Source organism: Phocoena phocoena, chromosome 4 (genome assembly GCF_963924675.1).
Source record: "Phocoena phocoena chromosome 4, mPhoPho1.1, whole genome shotgun sequence".
NCBI classification, from domain to species: domain Eukaryota; kingdom Metazoa; phylum Chordata; class Mammalia; order Artiodactyla; family Phocoenidae; genus Phocoena; species Phocoena phocoena.
In genome coordinates this window covers 86,942,998-86,961,476 of record NC_089222.1, presented here as the reverse complement: position 1 = coordinate 86,961,476, position 18,479 = coordinate 86,942,998, and the positions used below count along the sequence as shown (strand labels likewise).

Sequence of the window (18,479 nt, the reverse complement as noted above, 5' to 3'; positions counted from 1 at the left end):
AGAGCATCTATGAAAATCCTATAGCTAACATCATACTAATAATGAACTATTTCCCCTCTAAAATCAAGAACAAAGCAAGAATTTCTGCTCTTACTTCTTTTTAATTTTGTACTACAGGTTCTAGCGATTGCAATAAAGCAAGAGGAAAAAAAGGCATATAGATCAGAAACAGAAACATAAAACTGTCTTTATTTGCAGATGACATGATTGTCACAAATCTATAAAACAGCTCCTAGAATTAATTGAAATTAGCAAGGTCATGGTATTAAAATGCTAATAATGTTTTAAAACAATTATATTTTTATATACTAGCAACACATAATTAGAAAATAAAATTTTTACATCAATTCTATTTATAGTAATGCAAAAGAAAAAACTTAGGAATAAATTTAACAAAAGATGCACAAGGCTTATACACTGAAAACTATAAAATATATTACTAAGATAAATGAAAGAATACCTATATAGATGGAGATAGATACCTTGTTCTTGGATGGAAAAACTCAAGGGGTCAACTCTCCTCAAATTGGTCTACAGATTCAACACAGTTTTAATTAAAATCTAGTGGCCTTTTCTGTGAAAATTAAGAAGCTGAAATATTTATGGGAGTGCAAACCTAGAATAGCCAAAGCAACAGTTAATAAATGAATAAGACTGGGAGACTCATATCACCTAATTTCAAGCTTTACTCTGAAGCTGCACTGATCAAGGCAGATTGGCATTGGCTAAAGGATAGGCACATACTTCAATAGAGCGGAATAGAGAGTCTGGAAATAAACTCACACATTTGTGGTCTATTGATTATCACCAAAAATGTTAAGGCAATTTAAAAGGAAAAGAAAAGTCTTTTATACGACAGATGGTGGAACAGCTAGATACCCGTATGTAAGACGAAAAAAAAATTTAACCACTACTTAATAATATATACAAAAAATTACCTTAAATTTGATTATTGACTTAAATGTAAAAAGCTGAGACTGTAATACTTCTAGAAGAAAACATAGGAGATAATCTCTGTGACTTTGGCATATACAAAGATTTCTTATAATACAAAATAACAAACCATGAAATAAAATTTGATAAACTGGACATTATCAAAATTTAAAACTTTTGGTCTTTGAAAAAGAGCATTAAGAAAATGAAAAGGGAAACCACAGATTAGGAGAAAGTATTTATAATACATGTATTTAACAAAAGACTGCTATGTAGAATATGTGAAGAACTTTTACAATTCAATAATTTTAAAAATCAATATTAAAAAACAGGCAAATGACTTGAACAGACACTTCACCAATAATATATTCAAATTGCCAATAAATACACAAAAAGATGTTCAACATTAGTAATTGTAGAGGAAATACAGACTTAAATCACAGTGAGATAGTGATTACACACCTATAAGTATGGCTAAAGTTAAAAAGACTGATAATATATATTGGCAAGAATGTGAAGCAATTGGAACTCTCACACATTATAAATGGGAATGTAAAAAAGTATAACTGCACTAGAAAATTTCTGGCAGTTTTTTCAAAAGTCAAACATATGCCCATTTATAACCTCACCATTCCAATCCTAAGTATTTACCCAGGAGAAATAAAAACATATGTCCACACAAAGACTTGTGCATGAATGTTCATAGCAGCTTTATTCACAAATAACCAGAAGCTAGAAACAACCCAAATGCCAGTCAGCAAATAGATAAATTAGTTATCCATACGATGGGATACTATTCAGCAATGAAAAGGAATACACACAACATTGATGAATCTCAAAATCATTCCCTTGAGTGAAATAAGGCAGACACAAAAGAGTACACTACACACTACACAAAAGAGTACTACTAATGTAAAATGCTAACTAATTTATGGTGACAAACGGCAGATCAGTGGTTGCCTGAAGATATGGGAATGAAGACAAGGATGGACTACCAATATACATGGAGGAATATTTTGGGAATGATAGAAATGTTTTGTATCTTGTTTGCGATGATGATCACAGATATATACAACTGTCAAACCTCATCATAATGTACCTTTTAAATGGACGCAGTTAACCGTACATAAATTATCCCTAGATTTAATTTAAAATAATATCAGAAACATCAGGTTATAACATACATAATATTAGAACATGCTTCTACACAAATAAACAAAAAAGAAAATACAAATGAAAAACCTTGGCACTGAAAATACTGTTTAAAAAAAACCCTTTTCCATCTAAGTCAAAATCATCAGTAGAAGTAAGATGTTTTGTGATTTGACTACTAATGAAACCTCTTAGTCACTTTGAGCACTCACTTTGAGTTTTCTTTCCCAAATCGTCCTTGTCATATGCCTGAGCAAGCATATACCACCCACACAGTAGACACTGTATAGGCATTGACTGTGCAAACCCATACTCCAAAGGCTTCCTCCAGTGAGTGAAAAAGGCTCTCAGAAACAGCACGTGGTTTTTTTGCGCTACTTAACAGTTTTTATCTATTGTAAAATCCTGTGCTCTGCTGGGCTCTACTGACTAAAAAAGTTAGAGATAGGCATTTCTGATAATTTCACCATTCTCGATAAAAACCTCTGATTCAGTAACTGTTATTAACCAAAATAGAACATAGATTATGCCATACTTAAATAGCATAGTGCCTTAGATTATTATTTCTAATGTATGAAGATGGAAAACAAAAAATTAAAGATTTTTCTGCCCTTTCATTCATTGGCAAGGTTTTGGGAGAATACAAACAAGCAGTAAGGAGTCTGATCAAATGAATTTTAAGCTAAAAGAATTCTAAAATTGAAGCAAAACTGTAGCTTAAAGTATCTGGCTATGCTCTAATAAAATTACCATATAGCTGTAAAAGAGAATAATGTAGAATAGCTTTATTTTTACATTTCTTCTGATATTTCTCTCCAAAACTTGAGGCTTCTATGCTAGTATTGAACTAATTAAAAGTCATTCTTATTGCTTATTATGGTCTTTGCATCTTGTCATCTTTATTGTTATTTAATGAACTTACTATCAACTCTTTTAGAAAAGGAACATAGAATACAAATATATTGAATATATTTCAATACACTGAAATCTGTGGGAATATTCTGATATTTTACACAAGGAAAATATTTGGTGTTTCAAGCTCTCAGACTTCAAAACTCTGCAAGTTATCATAATAAATACAGAACTGGACGATTTTGGATTAAGCAATGGCAGGAAAATATGAGGGATATGAGTTTTACTTCTTACTCTGCTTCTTCCCTGAATCATTATAAATAATTAAATGAATTTATTTACTCTAGTTCTCTCCTCTGCAAAACACAGACTGTCATCCTTACTTAATAAGTAAGGAATAACTAGTGAAAGGTATCCAATGAACATTACAAACTGAGGTTTTAAACCCAGTAAAAAGGAAACCGTACATCTCTTCTAAAGATTCAAGTTTCATTTAAAATAAATGCAACTCTGAGACTGAGATCTTAATCACACAAAGAATATTAAAATTACATTGCCAGAAGAATTTTATTTAGCTATACTGAGCACATAACTTTTTCTAATCACCAGTATGGTGAAGTAAATACAGTATAGAAAACTTTACTATAACTTTTTGGCTTCAGAAAGCTTAAAATATCAAGCTTAACATTTTAGTTAGTAAGTTTGTACTGTGTTATATAAAACTGCATATTGTGGATATAGGTTAGACATAAAAGTATTATTTCCCAACAGTTTTTAGAGTTATGAATGGATTCAAGCAAGAAGAGACATTGAATTGTTTTCTTCAGAGGTCCTGAAAATAAGATGAATTGTCATCCAAATAGTCTAATTCTATTTCTGCTTCTAATGCAATGATTTTCATGTTGGGAACTAGTGGAAGTCCATGATAATTGGCCAGAAAATCCATAAACTTTGTAACTTTGGGGGAAGGGATCCTAATTTACAATTTTTTTTCTGATATATAATTTAAAAGTACTCTCACCCCTGTAAGAATAATTGAAAGCATAGCCAATTTCCCCCCCAATTTTATTTTCTAAATAGCAAACAGGAATGGTTGGAATAACAGACTCATGTGATCTTTTTCTCTACTAAAGCTACCTGAAAAGTAATGTACTAATTTTCCAAGAAATTTTGGAAGAAAGGAAATAGGTTTTTTTCTGCCTTCTTTCACTAGTGTTCATTGAGAGGGTATCTTAGTGACCACCTATCACATATATAAGAGCTTTTGGACTGGTGGAGGGAAGCTGGAAGCTGCATTAATAATATTTATTTATTCAGTTACAATAGCTAGGCACTCAATAAATGCCCATTTATCATGGAGCTTTCAATCTAATGGGGACAATACACATTAACCAAATAATCAAATAATTATGTGAAATTGCAATAGCAGTAAATGAAAAGTACATAAAGTGTACCTGAGTAACTTATCCTAGTACTGAGGCATGGTAGGCAGCCTCTAAGATGACGCCTACTGTTCCCTCTTCCTGGTATTCGTGTCTTTGTAAAATCCCCTTCTCTTGAGTGTGGGCTGGATTTACTAACTCACTTCTAACAAATAGAATACAGCAGAAGTGATAGAATGTCACTGCCAAGATTAAGTTATAAAAAGACTGTGGCTTCTGTCCTGGTGTTTTCTCTCACTCACTGCTGGCTCACTGTGAGAATATAAATATTTGTTAGGGGGTAATTTATTATGCAGCGATAGGTGATTAATACATGGCCCAATGAACAAGAAGCTGATAATAAGAAAGAGAATGAGAGGAGAATATTCCAAATAAAAGTAATTTTATGTGCAGAGAACATGTATCTGGAGGGAATATACTAGGATCTGAAGAAAGACCAGGGCTAAAAAAAAGATAGTTTCAGCTTTTGCTATAAATCTAGTCTCCCATAATGATTTCAGGATTTTTTCCCTGAGACAAATGTATTTTCCTACGGAAAGAGAAGAGAAAAAAAAAAATAAATGTTTGCCATTTTGGCAATATAAAATGAAACATGCCTTTTAAAATTAAAACTATCTCCTTCATCTGTCTCATAGCTTAATATTTCAATCAACATGATCCTTGCCTCCAAAAAGGAAAGAAACTGAAATGTTAAGTAAGAAATTTTTTATTTTAAGTCATATTTGTTATTTCTGCACCAGAATTTTTCCGGGGGAAAAAAAACTATTCTGCAAACATCTGAAACTTTATGATAAAAATTAGTTATATTAATGAACAGCAGCTACATACTTAAATCTAGTTAAATCTCAAACATAATATTGAGTAAATAAATGTAGTTATAAAATAATATACATAGCATGATTCCATTTATGCACAATACCAAAAAAAAAGGCAAAATAAATTTTATTGTTAGGGACTACATATGTACATGGTAAAATGTAAAAAAAAACAGGGAATGATTATACACCAAAGAGAATGACTATCCCAAAAGATAATGGCTACCTTTAGAGCAAAGTTTGGGAGCTATAATTGAGGAAGAATTGGCAACAGTCTATGTCTTAATTTACATAGATATTCACTGTATAATTGTTCTTTAAAATGCACATATATCATACTCTGCAATATATATTATATATGTCACTATACAAGAAAATTAAAATAAGTACAAAGAAACACAAGAATACTTACTTTTTTTAACATAATAATGTCAACAATTGATCCTGGTATCACAACATATATTTCGTGTTCTTACAGTGTGAAAGTGATTTATGTTTTAAAATACATTAATTTAGTAGCAGACAACACCTAATTAGGTGTTCAGTAAACAAAATATTGGGTAAAAACCCAAAGTTTTAGCAGAGACAAAAATAGAAAAAAACACCAAAATTAGAGTAAGAAAATCAACTAACATTTTGGCTCTTCCATTTATTACCCCTGTAATTTTGCACAGATTACTCTCTGAACCTCAGCTGCTTTATCTACACATATGGGAATTTAGTATCTGATAACAGTGGTCATTTAAATTCGTAAGGGGAAGGATGATTATTTATATCACTGATAAATGATACTAGGAGAACTAATTAGCCATTTGGAAAAGAAATATGGATAGGATACAATGATAATAAAAACCATATTTCTGGGAATAATTTTTGTGTGTGTGACAATAGTCACAAAGTCTGCATCATTTTATTAGGACACAGTATTAATGAAAGCCATATTGTTGGGCTAATTTTTTTGAGGCAGTTACCATCACATAGTCCAAAACTAGTTAATGAAGACAGATTTGTTCCCTAGCTCATGGAAGATGTTGTACAAATGTGTATCAGTGATCACAAGGGTCAGTGTGTTCAGTGGACAGATCAGGAATATATATGCATATCAAATATACAAAGATACAGACATACCTCCTTTTACTGTGCTTCACTTTACTAAGATTTTTACAAATTGAAGTTTTGTGGCAACCCTGTGTTGTCAGATGATGGTTAACATTTTTTAGTAATAACGTTTTTAAATTAAGGTATGTACATTGTTTTTTAGACATAATATTATTGCACACTTAATAGACTACAGTATAGTGTAGACATAACTTTTATATGCACTGGGAAACCAAAAAGTTTGTATGACTCACTTTATTGCAATATTCACTTTATTGTGGTGGTCTGGAACTGAACCCACAATATCTCCAAGGTATGCCTTATGTTCTAGGATATTAATTCCAGCGTAGTTTTTAATTCCAAGAAAAAAAAAAACTAGAAACAACCAAAAAGTCTGTCTGTAGGGGCCAATTAAATAAGTTATAAAATAATATCTATGAAAGAGTTTTGGAAACTGCAAAATAATTATTGATACGATTTTTTTTAATGTTTGTAAAATTCAGACACAGTATTAAGTGTTTTATATATATCATTTAGCTTAATCCTCACAGCAACCCCAGACACTATCTCAGGGTTTTTGGGTAAAATTTCCCAATTTAAAAATATTGGCAACAAATTCAAATTTTTAAAAATATTACATGAACCAGTCAAAAGTCTCTTCAAGCCAGATCCAGCCCATGGGCTGCCAAATTGCTGTCTCTGTTGTGGAAATTAGAGAAGAGGCCACAGCCAGAGTCTTGAAAACATTTAAAATTAGGGATCTGTTGGAGGAAGTGAAGTTAGCAGAAATGATGAGGAAAAGTAGAAAGTAAATTCAGTGTCTTGAAGCCAGGGAAAGAGATTTCAAGACAGAAATACTCAAGGTCAAATCGTGTATGAAAAGTCTTAAAGTAAGGACTAAGAGGCTTTATGGTTTGCTAACGAGGTCATCAGAGACATTTAGGAGCTGTAAGAAAGTAGTGTTATAGTACAGAGGGAGGGGTAGAACAGATTGCAAGGGGCCAAGCAGAAGCAATTGTCAACAAATGTAGACTTGCTCTTTCAAGAAGTTTGACCTTGAAGGTATGGGAGATATGGGAGAATGGGACCGTGGCTTTATCCTTTCATGTCCAACCTGAAAGAGAGATATGGGGCAATATCTGGAACTATGAGGACTGAGAGGGTATTTAAGAAGAGAGGAGAGCATAGCATATTTGTAGACAGAAAGAGGGAACACTAGAAGTTACAAGAATGAAGGAGGCTAACTGGTAAAGCAGGATCCTAAAGGTAGTGGGAGGAGATGAGACAAACGCAAAGTGGAGGCTTGCTTTTGAAGACTGACACTTGGTTTCTGAGAGAGAAGCATAAAGGGCAAGAGTGGTTACAGATACAAGAGACATTTTGAGGAAGTTTACGTTGACAGACGTTTTCTGAGTATACGTACTGAGCTTCAGGTAGCTGTGCAGAGCTCTGGGGATGGTAGAATGAATAAGGCAAGGCGTTAGCCCTCAGAAACCTTATCATTTGCGGAAGTTAAAGTCCACATTGGGTGTTGGGTAAATCTGAAGGTGAGCAGAATCTGATCTATAGCAGCCTGTAGATCTGGGACAACAGGGATAGTTTGGGTAATGAAGAAAGACCTAAAACAGTGTTCTTAATCCTAGCTCCCATCAGAATAACCTGCAAAGATTTGTGAAAGTCCAGATGCCCTGAAAGGTCTGATTAAGTAGGCTTAGGATGCCATCACTGTATCTTTAATATTTTAGGCCCTGCGGGTGACTCTGTCCAGCAACTAGCTTAAAATTACTGGCTTAGAACAACCTCTGGGTAACATGTAGGAGAGAGCCAATAAAAGGCAGATAGAATGATATTTTGGAGAATAAAAACAACTAGATTTAATAATTTTGAATCTACCACTATTTGCTACTTGAACATTTTTTCAAAAATTGTCAATACCACAAAAATAAATCCTATAACCAGATACTCCCATATTATGTAATAGATAAATTGTAGGGAAAGATGGCATAGTATTTCATGGTAAAGTAACAAAATGGCAAGGACAAAGAAAAGAAATCACTAAACAATTTAAAACTGCATATGCGAACACCCTGTTTGGGAAAATATCTTTACCGAATTACTGACTGTTCTCCAATGACACAGTTTGAACACACTCAGGCTCCCCCTATGTTGATAGAAAATTAACATAGAATTAGCGGTCTAAGCCCACAGTCTCAGTTTCCCCCCCACCCACTCCATCCTCTATGTCAGCAATTTGTGGCTCTTATACCCTTCCATTCAAACCACAATTTTGAAGGTCACCAGGCCCTTTACAGTCAAACTTTAGACCTTTCTTCAGTGCTTATGTTCCTGAGTTGCTTGGCATACTTTGATGCTATTATTTTCCTCTCCCTCTAAAACCCCTTCCTTCACCTCTACCAGTACCCTGTGCTTCTCTCTATCTGTCTCCTCATTTGCAAGCCTGCCTGTCTCCTCAGCCACCTTAATAAAGGTATTGCCCCAAGTCTCGCCTGCTCCTCTCTCCCTTTACACCTTCTCTCACCATCCTTTCCCACCTCCAGAATTTGAATTGGGCCTCAACACAGTTGCTTTCTCCTTGTTTTACCACTTCAGTCACAGTTTAGCTCCCTCTGCCCTCCTACAGGCTGTTTGACTCTCTGGAATGTTCATCCCCTCAACCCTCCTTGCCTAGCTATTTTCTGCTCATCTTCATCTTAAACCTCATTTCCACAGGGCAGTCTTCCCTGACCCTCAGACCAGATCAGACTTACCAATTACACATTTCCATGCCACCCTATACTTCTCTTTACACATTTCATATTGTTTAATTATTTGCAATGATTTAGTTAATATCTACCTTTCTTACCAGATTCTAAGGTCCATGGGAGCAGGATCAATGTCTGTCTTATTCAAGTATCTGCAGCATGAAGCATAGTGTCTGACACATGGCAGACACCCACTTACTTATTGACTGACAGAAAAACTAGCCCACATGCTAGCCTTGACTTATTTTTCCTAAACAAAAATCTCAACCCTTAAGCTGCTATTTCTCTTCACTTGAATGCTTGCTGTTACTTCAAGTACATCACATCTAAAAAACCATAGATTCTCCCACATATACTTGGCACATCCACTTTCCCCTCTATTTTTTGGTGCTATGGAGGATTTCCAAGCTCAGCTCGTCCACTAAAAAGTTGGGTAATGTCTTTAGGAACTCCTTAAACATTTCTGAGCTTTATTTGCCCATGTATAAAATGAAAGCATTTAATTTGAAAGTTTCTAAAATCCTTCCTGTCTGAAAACTCAATACTCCTCAACAGTGTCATGCATCTCCTTTATTTCACAAATGAGGAAATTACTGTTTAAAGGGGGGGCAAGTAATTTCTTAAAGATGACATAGCTAGCGGTTAGAATTATATCTCGTGACGGATCTTTAAGTCCAATACAGAGATATATAAGAATCTAGAAAACGAGGGAAAGGGGAGTGAGATTTTCTTGAGAAAAATGAAAAGCACCAAAATAGTCAAGGCATGGATGAAATTTAGAAAACAAAAAGGCATTTAATAATATAATACATTCGATCTAAATGTCCAAGATAATACAACCAACCAAATCAATATCACTTGGTAAAAACACAATGATATTAAAAAGACATAGATTTGAAGAAAGTTCTACTTCGTTTATGGACAAGTAAGCTTCCACACATAACAACCACAAATTCTGGACAAAATAGAAAAACAACTATTTGAAGCCACTGGCAAGTAGAAAAAGGAGAAAGATTCTTGAGAAGTATCAATCCTTGAAAGAAAGAAAGTTTCCCATATTTACCACTTCTGGTCCCAGGAAAGGCTGCAGTTGGCATGACACTGGACAGCTAAAACTCTAATAGAAAACCCACAGTTCTCTGAAGAACAAGAAGATAAATTTCAGGGCAACCTTGGTCTCTTGAAATTGAGAGAGGCAGAGAGCTAGAGTTCTAAATTCTGTGTATAAACTGTACCCACCTCTCTGGCTGACCCCAAGCCCCACATGGCAGGGCACACTTGAAGCCAACTAGCTAAAAGTAAAAGCAGCGAGATGTAAAATACTGTCCAAGAGATCAGACTTCCCTGGTGGCCCAGTGGGTAGGGCTCTATGCTACAATGCAGAGGGCCCGGGTTCAAAGCCTGGTCAGGGAACTAGATCCTGCATGCATGCCACAACTAAGATTTCACATGCCGCAGCTAAAAGTTCACATGCTGCAGCTAAGAAGTCCACGTGCCACAACAAACATCCCGTGTGCCACAACTAAGACCTGGTGCAACCTAAATAAATAAATTTTTTTAAAAAAATAATGAAATAAAATACTGTCTGAGAGAGTTTTTAGTTTGAGTTCCACCAAGGTAAATGTTTTCTGGGGAAAAAAAATCAACAAAGTAATATAACAGAATATAGCCTCTAAGATGTAATATTCACAATCTAAACAAAATTACTCACCCTACAGAGAACCAGGGAAATGTGGCCCATTCTTAGAAGAAAAAAAATACATTAAAGGGAAATCAACCTCAAATTGACACAGATACTGCAATTATCAGAAAAGGACCATAAAGTAAATATTAAGCTATGCTCAGTGATATAAAAGAAAATAGACTCACAATGAATGAAAAAACAAAAAATCTCAACAGAATGAAAAGAGACAAGTTACAAAATAAATGGAAACTCTAAAATTGAAAAATACAATATCTGAAATAAAATATTCAGTGGATGGCTTTAAGAGAAGTGAGAGAGGAAATTGCTAGCAAACTTAAAAATATATCAATAGAAGTTATCCAATCTGAAGAGCAGAGAGAAAAAAAAAACTGAAAAGAACAATCTATAATAGCTATAGGGACCTGCAATGAAGTAGCTTAGAAAGTTGATAGATAAAATATTTGAAGAAAACAGTGATTAAAAATTTCCCTGGGGCTTCCCTGGTGGCGCAGTGGTTGAGAGTCCGCCTGCCGATGCAGAGGACACGGGTTCGTGCCCCGGTCCGGGAAGATCCCACATGCCGCGGAGCGGCTGGGCCCGTGAGCCATGGCCGCTGAGCCTGCGTGTCCATAGCCTGTGCTCCGCAACGGGAGAGGCCACAACAGTGAGAGGCCTGTGTACCGCAAAAAAAAAAAAATTTCCCTGAATTTGCTGAAAAGCATAAATTTACAGATTCAAGAATCTCAGTAATCCTCAAGCAGGAAAATATGAAAATAACTATACATAGACACATTATATGTGGTGAAACTGACAATAAGGAGAAGATCTTTAAAGCGGCCAGAAAAAAAATGACTCATTATAGTCAGAGGAACAATGTTTTGAGTCTGCCAACTTCTCATCAGAAATAGTGAAACAACATTTTTAAAGTGCTGAAAGAAAAAAAGGTCAACCAGAATTCTACATCCAGCAAAAATATGCAAGAATAAATATGCAAGAATGAAGCATATTCAGATAAAATGAAACTAAGAGAACTCCTCACCAGCAGAACTACACTACTAGTGATGATAATAGAAATTATTTAGGTTGAAGGGAAATAGCACCAGACAGAAACTCAGAAATTCAGGAAGGAATGAAGAGCCCTGGAAATGGCAGCTACGATGGAGATAGTATGTGTACCCGAATCCTATTCGAGGAATGAGTTTCTGCTCCTGCTGCTATAGGAGCACTGTCAGCAGCCAGCCTTCAGTTCTCAGCATCTTCGGAGATCACCTCAGTTATCTCACGCACAGTCAGACTTTTCCCAGGGCAGCCCACATCCGTTGACTAATTTGGAGGTATAAAGCCCCAGCCATTTTGATTCAATGCAGAGTCTCTCTGGAGCCACTGTAACTCTAGAGACCCCCATGAGGGGTCAGATGAGGGTCATAGTTAAGATTGCTGATGGACTTCTCCCTCTGCTCCCTTGTCCTACTTTCCAGCTGTTTCTTCCAAGGGTGCTCGCTAATAAACATTCTCTGCTCAAAACTCAACTTTTAATGTTTATAACTATATAAAAAAAGTAATGGTTTGATTCTTAGGAGCAATTAGCATCACACAGTCCAAAGTCATTTCATAACCACAGATCTGCTCCCTAATCCCATTTAGGAATTATCAAATGTGTGTTGATGACAACAAGGGGGAAGAGGCAAAAGTATATATTAAAAGTTACTATATTTTAATCACTATTCAGATACAACATAAAACCAAATGAAAACTGAATTATCTTATTAACTAGCACCATTAACTGAAATACTCATGACTTTATTGGGAGGGAATTTATCTACTGTGGACTCTCATTTGTTCCCATTTCCTTATTTCTATCCTCAACCTATTAGTGTCCTTACATCCAACTTCTCATCTTACTCTGAAATTTCAGAAGAGTGTCTGTCCTCTTATTTAAAGTGAAGCATTCCAATTATATGGCAGATTGTCTCCCTTCCCATCTCTTCTCAGATCTTACTCTCTGTTATAGAGAGGAAGAAATAATTATCACTCCTAGGACCCAAATCCAAAAATCTCTAGAGTTTATTCTATTATTTTTATCTCTTCATGTGTACTCTCTTTGTGGGATCCTCCATCCACAAATTCTGGATGTGCTATACTTCCAAGTACTCATAGGGATTTTCATCCTATGTGTTTGCCCTCTCTATACTGAATTTAACATCTTCCTCCACAAAGAAACTTCCCTTCTCAGCTGCCAATGCCTCTCAGTAATGTCATGGGCCTTCCTAAAATGTAAACTCAAGGGTAGGAGCTCTTGCCCCTGCTTCAAAATAAAGCTTTACCAAGTGCCACTCCCACTCAGTGAGATACCGATGCCACATTTTTCTCCAAAATATTGTTTTATTATATTATTTTCCTGACTAGTGTACAGTATCCAAGTTTCTTTGTTTAGAGATCAAGGACCCCTGAAATTCAGCCTTATTTCCTGCAGTCATATAACAAACAATCTCTGATCCATCAAGCTAAGAGTTCTTTTTCTCCCTGAACAACTTTGCCTTTGACCATGCTACACGACTCCTCCTCCCACTTTCTATCTCTGCCTTTCCGCACCTATCCAAACCTATCATTCAAGACCCATCTCTTCCATAAAGGCTTCAATAAGTCCAACCCACCATAATTTCTCCTATCTTTGGATTTTTACTAGATTCATACACAATTTCAAGACTGAATGATTGAAAGTGTTCTCCGTTTGTTTCATCTTAGCTTGATCTCTCTAATTTAGATTGCTAACAATTTTTAGGCCCTATCCCCCCCCCCCACACACACACACAGACACACACTCTATATACAAGACTCTATGTAAAGACTTTTGGTTCATTTATTAATTGTTTAAGCATGGATGTTTAGAGGAAACCACACCTAAAAATAACTATAATGTGTAAATTCACAGCTATCACAAATTAGAAAAGGAAGAGAAGACTGAAATTAATGAGGACAAACACCTTCTTTTTCTCAATTGCTTTTAATCTCTTTTTCGGTTTTTTGCAAACCTGCTGAAGCTACCAAACAGCCCTGCCTTGATTTTTATCTCCTCTTCTTGTTACTGCCTGCCCCCTACTGGGAGATAATAACAAATGGTCAAAATTAGCCCAAAGAAGAAAAAAGGTGGAGGATTCCTTTTCAGTAACTCATAATCTCAATATCTGTGAGATTATATATTGTTATAAAAGATAGAGTCTTTTATAAAAGATTTTGATGGGGACGTCAAAATATAATTTGAACACAAGAAAAAAATCTAGAAGACAATAGAATAAAGTAAAAAAGAAGTGGTGTGGGGTAAAGGGAGTTTGAGGGAAGGGGACTAGACACAGGGTTGGAGAGCTTTACTCTGCAGTGGATGATTAGCATTGTTTTTATTTTTCCCTCTCAGGTATTTTCTTAATAAATCTTGCCTATCAACTTTGTCTATCAACTACCACACTGCTTGAATTTATAAGCAAATAAGTAAAAAAAAAGTAAGTGGATTTTTAAAAATAGTATGTTGTTTACAGTGAAGTCATTATCTCTCTTTCTCCTTTGTGAGTTTGTCTTTTATAATAAAGTGAGTTATTTCTGTTTGGCAGCATTAATAACAAAATATTAGTGATAAAGTTATAAACTCATACCCCAAGTGCTTTGCGTATCATTATTCTGAATTATTTCATGGTGAATTTATCATGCGAAATCACTGCACATAAAGTAATTTGTTTTTCCATATCTTTATCCTAAACATTCTGATAACATTATAATTATAGAAGCACAGACTTCAGAGATTTGATATTTGTAGTATTGCCTAGTTGTGGTTAGAAATAGTTTTAAAATCCAAACCTTTAAAGCATTAAATTCAAAATTATTGATTATGTTTTAATCTTGATCTTTTTTCTTTTACCCAAAACTCATAGTGCAACTTGACATAAATAGCTCATTGTCTAGCTGACATTCCCTGCCAAGTTGGGTCCTGCACAGGTTTCTTTAAGAACTTTCTACAGCAAGACCTCAACTATTGAAAGATTCAGATCAATTGATTTTTTTTTTAAGTGAGTAAATACTCCATTCAGTTTATAGCTAAGTATTGGCTTAGTGGCAGTTGTTAGTGAAAAGCATAATGACTAAGTATTGAGGAAAATTGCCTATTCAAATGTTTAATGATGCTTACAGATGTATATTATTACTGGGTATGACTGTCATATACTAGTAGTGTAACCTTGGACAAATCATTTCACCTCTCTATGCCTCAGTTTCTACCTTTGTAAGATGGAGAAATGTCTTCTATGCCTGCTTCACTGGGTTGCTGTGCAGAGCAGAGGAGAAAAAGTATGTGAACATGCTCCATAGAAAAGTACAGTAATACAGTATAGTTACTTCACATGTGCTCACCAGTAAGATTAACATGCAGAAAAACAGATGTTTTGCTGGAAGATAGTATTTTAAAGTCATTTATATGAGAAAAAATACTTTTCTTCCTTCAATTGCCAAACTATAAAATTTAAAACCAAATGTTTCCTTGCAGCTGCTTCCACCTACTACAAGTGAAACCTGAAAACTCCCTCCCACTCCTACCAGCCCTCTATAGTGAAACCCGGACAGCCCCTCAAGAGCCCCAAGTTCTCCACAACTCCTGCAGGAACCTAGGTGTTGAAGAACGTGTCTTCTAACCCAGAAACTGTCTCTGACAGCCCACACATGTTAAAGATAAATACAGACCTACATCTCAGACGCACCACCAAACATCGGAACGTATTATATTTTTTAAAGTGCCTGGTCATCGAAAGTGACAAGAAAGCAATAAACTTTCCTAATTTATACTGTTAACAATATGGACATAAATAGGTTGGGATTATTATTTAAGTTTTTTAAGAGGGGGAGACGAAAATAGCGCCACTTTTTTCAGGTGACTTGGATTGCTACTAGAAATTAATTTATTCTGTCTCGCTCAAAAAAGAGGGAGGGGGAATAAGGAAATGGGCAGTGGGGCAAATTATAGAGATATGTAGAGTGTAGTAGGACACAAAATAAAATAAGTAAGACAAAGAGGAAAATAAGAATAATAAAGTGAAGTAAATTTAGATGGAAACCCCATCCCCCATATCTCAGATTGCATTTATCATGCTCTGCTCCATAAAAAAGGCAAAGAAAGCTCAGGAAAAGCTTAGACCAGGTTTCTCACCAGTCATTCTCCTGTCACCCTCCCAAAGAGAATTCAAACCCACCTGCAACTAAGAAGAGAGTCAAAATCAGTAGTAGCTGAAGATCAGAAGTTATCCAAGTGCAGGGCATTTCTGTTTTCTTACTTTCTGCCCTTCACTCAGCACTGTTCCTCCACACAGGTGTAAAAGGAGCTATGGACATGGTGAGGCTCTCTCTCGTCCACTTCTCCGTGCTGGATCCTCTTAGCCCATTAGCAGCACGACGATACTTCTTTCCTCATAGCCCCTTCCGTCAACTCTATGTGTTTCAGCCTGATTAGTAACTTGGAACAGAAGAAACTTCTCTGGAACTTGACACAGCAATAGATTTCCTGTATGAAGCACTGAAGCAAAGACGGAGGAAGTGGATTGATTGAGTTATCTTTCAGCTCATTGGTCCTCTTCTCACTTCTGCTGTACACAGATAAACTTTACAGTAAGGCATTGAACGTGCCCAAGATAAACTGATTTGTCTAAATTTGGTTTAGAAAGCAAAACAGGATATTTCTCTATATTTGACCCATCCTGTAAATGTCCCAGTCATCATAACTTTTAGCAGTTACCTCCAGCTTGAAGAGGTGTACAGCCTCAGTAATCAAGTTTAGAATAAAAGATTTTCCCTTGAAAATTCTTATGTGATTACTGTCTATAGTGGGAGTCACATACAACTCTAGAAGCATCATAAGTGTATTACTACTGTAATAAATTACCACAAACTGAGTGGCTTAAAACAACACAAACTAATCATCTTACAATTCTAGAGGTCTGAAGTCCAAACTAGATCTTCTAGAGCTAATATCAAGGTGTTGGCAGGGCTGTGTTCTTTCTGGACGCATGGAGAGAATCTGTTTTTTGCCTTTTCCAGCTTCTGGGGGTCACTTGAATTCTGTGACTCGTGGCTGCATCATTCCCACCCCTGTTCCTTTGTTATATCTTCTCTGGTGGTAAGTGTCCTGCCTCCCTCTTATAGAGACCTTTGTGATTATATTGGACCACCCAGGTAATCCAGGATCATAGAGCCCCATTTCAAAATCTTTAACTTAATCACATCTGCAAAGTCTCTTTTCCTGTGTAAGGCTACATATACAAGGGGTTAGGACACGGACATCTTTGGGGGGAGCATAATACTGTCTATCACAATTCAGTACTTATTCCCATTCACTTTCATGTTTGAAGAGCTAGAATGATCATTTGAACCAAATTACAAATAATTACTCATCTTTAGTTGCCACACGTCTGGAATTTAGAGTTACCGAAAAACAAAAAACACCTGCCTTAATGTGACTATTCATAGGTATTTAGATTATGTTTGGGAGGAACAAACTCCTGTATGTACTAAGAGTTTTCTACCCCAAGGCAAAACTCCCCAGGAAGGGGAAGAAAACATTGCAAACAGGAAAAAAATTAAATAACATGCATTTTTTTTCTTTAAGCTAGCAGTTCCATCTTGCCTCTTGCCAAAGAGTAAACTATATATATTTCCCCTCTTCCCCTTCTCAAGCTTTCCTTCCACTGAGTCAATTTAAGACAGTGAAATCAGGTGCTTGAGGGCATGGAATACCTAAGAAGACCATGGGTTGAGTCTCTGCTGGACAATTACTAATCTGATGATACTAGGCAAGTTTCTTAATTGAGTCTATGACCTATTTTTTCCACTTAATATTATATTGATATGAGCATTTTCTCATGTCGTCAAAAATTCTTGATGATCATTTATGTTAATGCCTGTTCAATGACACAGCCAAAACTAAAGCACAGAAGGGTTACATGATCTGCCTGAGGTCCCAAAGTGACTTGGTGACAAAGCTGGGAGTGAAACTCACATTTCAAGTTCACTAGCCCTCTGTTCTTTCCAGTGAACTCCTCTGGCTTGAAATTTCAGGCAACAACTTTAAATAGACACACTCCTATGCCCTCATCTCAGGTCCAACCACAATGTACAATCAGCATTTTAAGAGTCAAGCGCATGGTGTGAAAAACCATAGAATTCTCAAAGTAGATTTGGCGGGATGAGACCTTCTCTTCACACTCTTACATCCCCTCCATCCCAAAACCCCATCCCCCCAACCTCCCAACTCCCACCTTGACCTCTTATGCAGAGCAAGTATTTGGAAGAACAATAAAGAGACCAAGGGTTTGTTAGCGTAACCATCCACCAAACATAAGCCGTGAAAGTCAACAGAATGAGAGAAAAATGTGATTGTCTTGTATATGCAGGTCTCTGAAAAATCTCAAAGATTCTCCTTAGGTGTGCCCCTTGGGTCCCAAAAAGCAGAGCAAAAGATGGAAACAAGCTCAAGAGAAAGGTACCCCTCAAACCAGAAACTCAAACCTTTTACTCCACCAGTCTTCCAACTCCTCTTCAGTACTGCCAGTTATGAATCAGTGCCCGCAGAGACAAACAGAACGATGTTATGCAGGTTAGTGTTGTAGTAGCCAAGACGAAAAGGCCTAGTAAGCTTTAGTAAGTTAGAGCTGCTTTAAGACATAATGCCCCCAATTTGCACTGTTGATTTACTAAAAAAAAAAAAATT

At 35.9% G+C, this 18,479-nt stretch overlaps 1 protein-coding gene across 1 annotated transcript in view; it reads right to left on the bottom strand.

The window, feature by feature from the left end:
* The window catches only part of CD200R1 (CD200 receptor 1), a 31,766-nt gene extending 15,730 nt beyond the window's left edge, over positions 1–16,036 (bottom strand). Inside the window, exon 1 of the mRNA XM_065876029.1 lies at positions 15,970–16,036. Coding sequence (XP_065732101.1) covers positions 15,970–16,036 — 67 coding nt within the window. The remainder of the gene's footprint in view (positions 1–15,969) is intronic.
* Between the last annotated feature and the right edge of the window lie 2,443 nt (positions 16,037–18,479).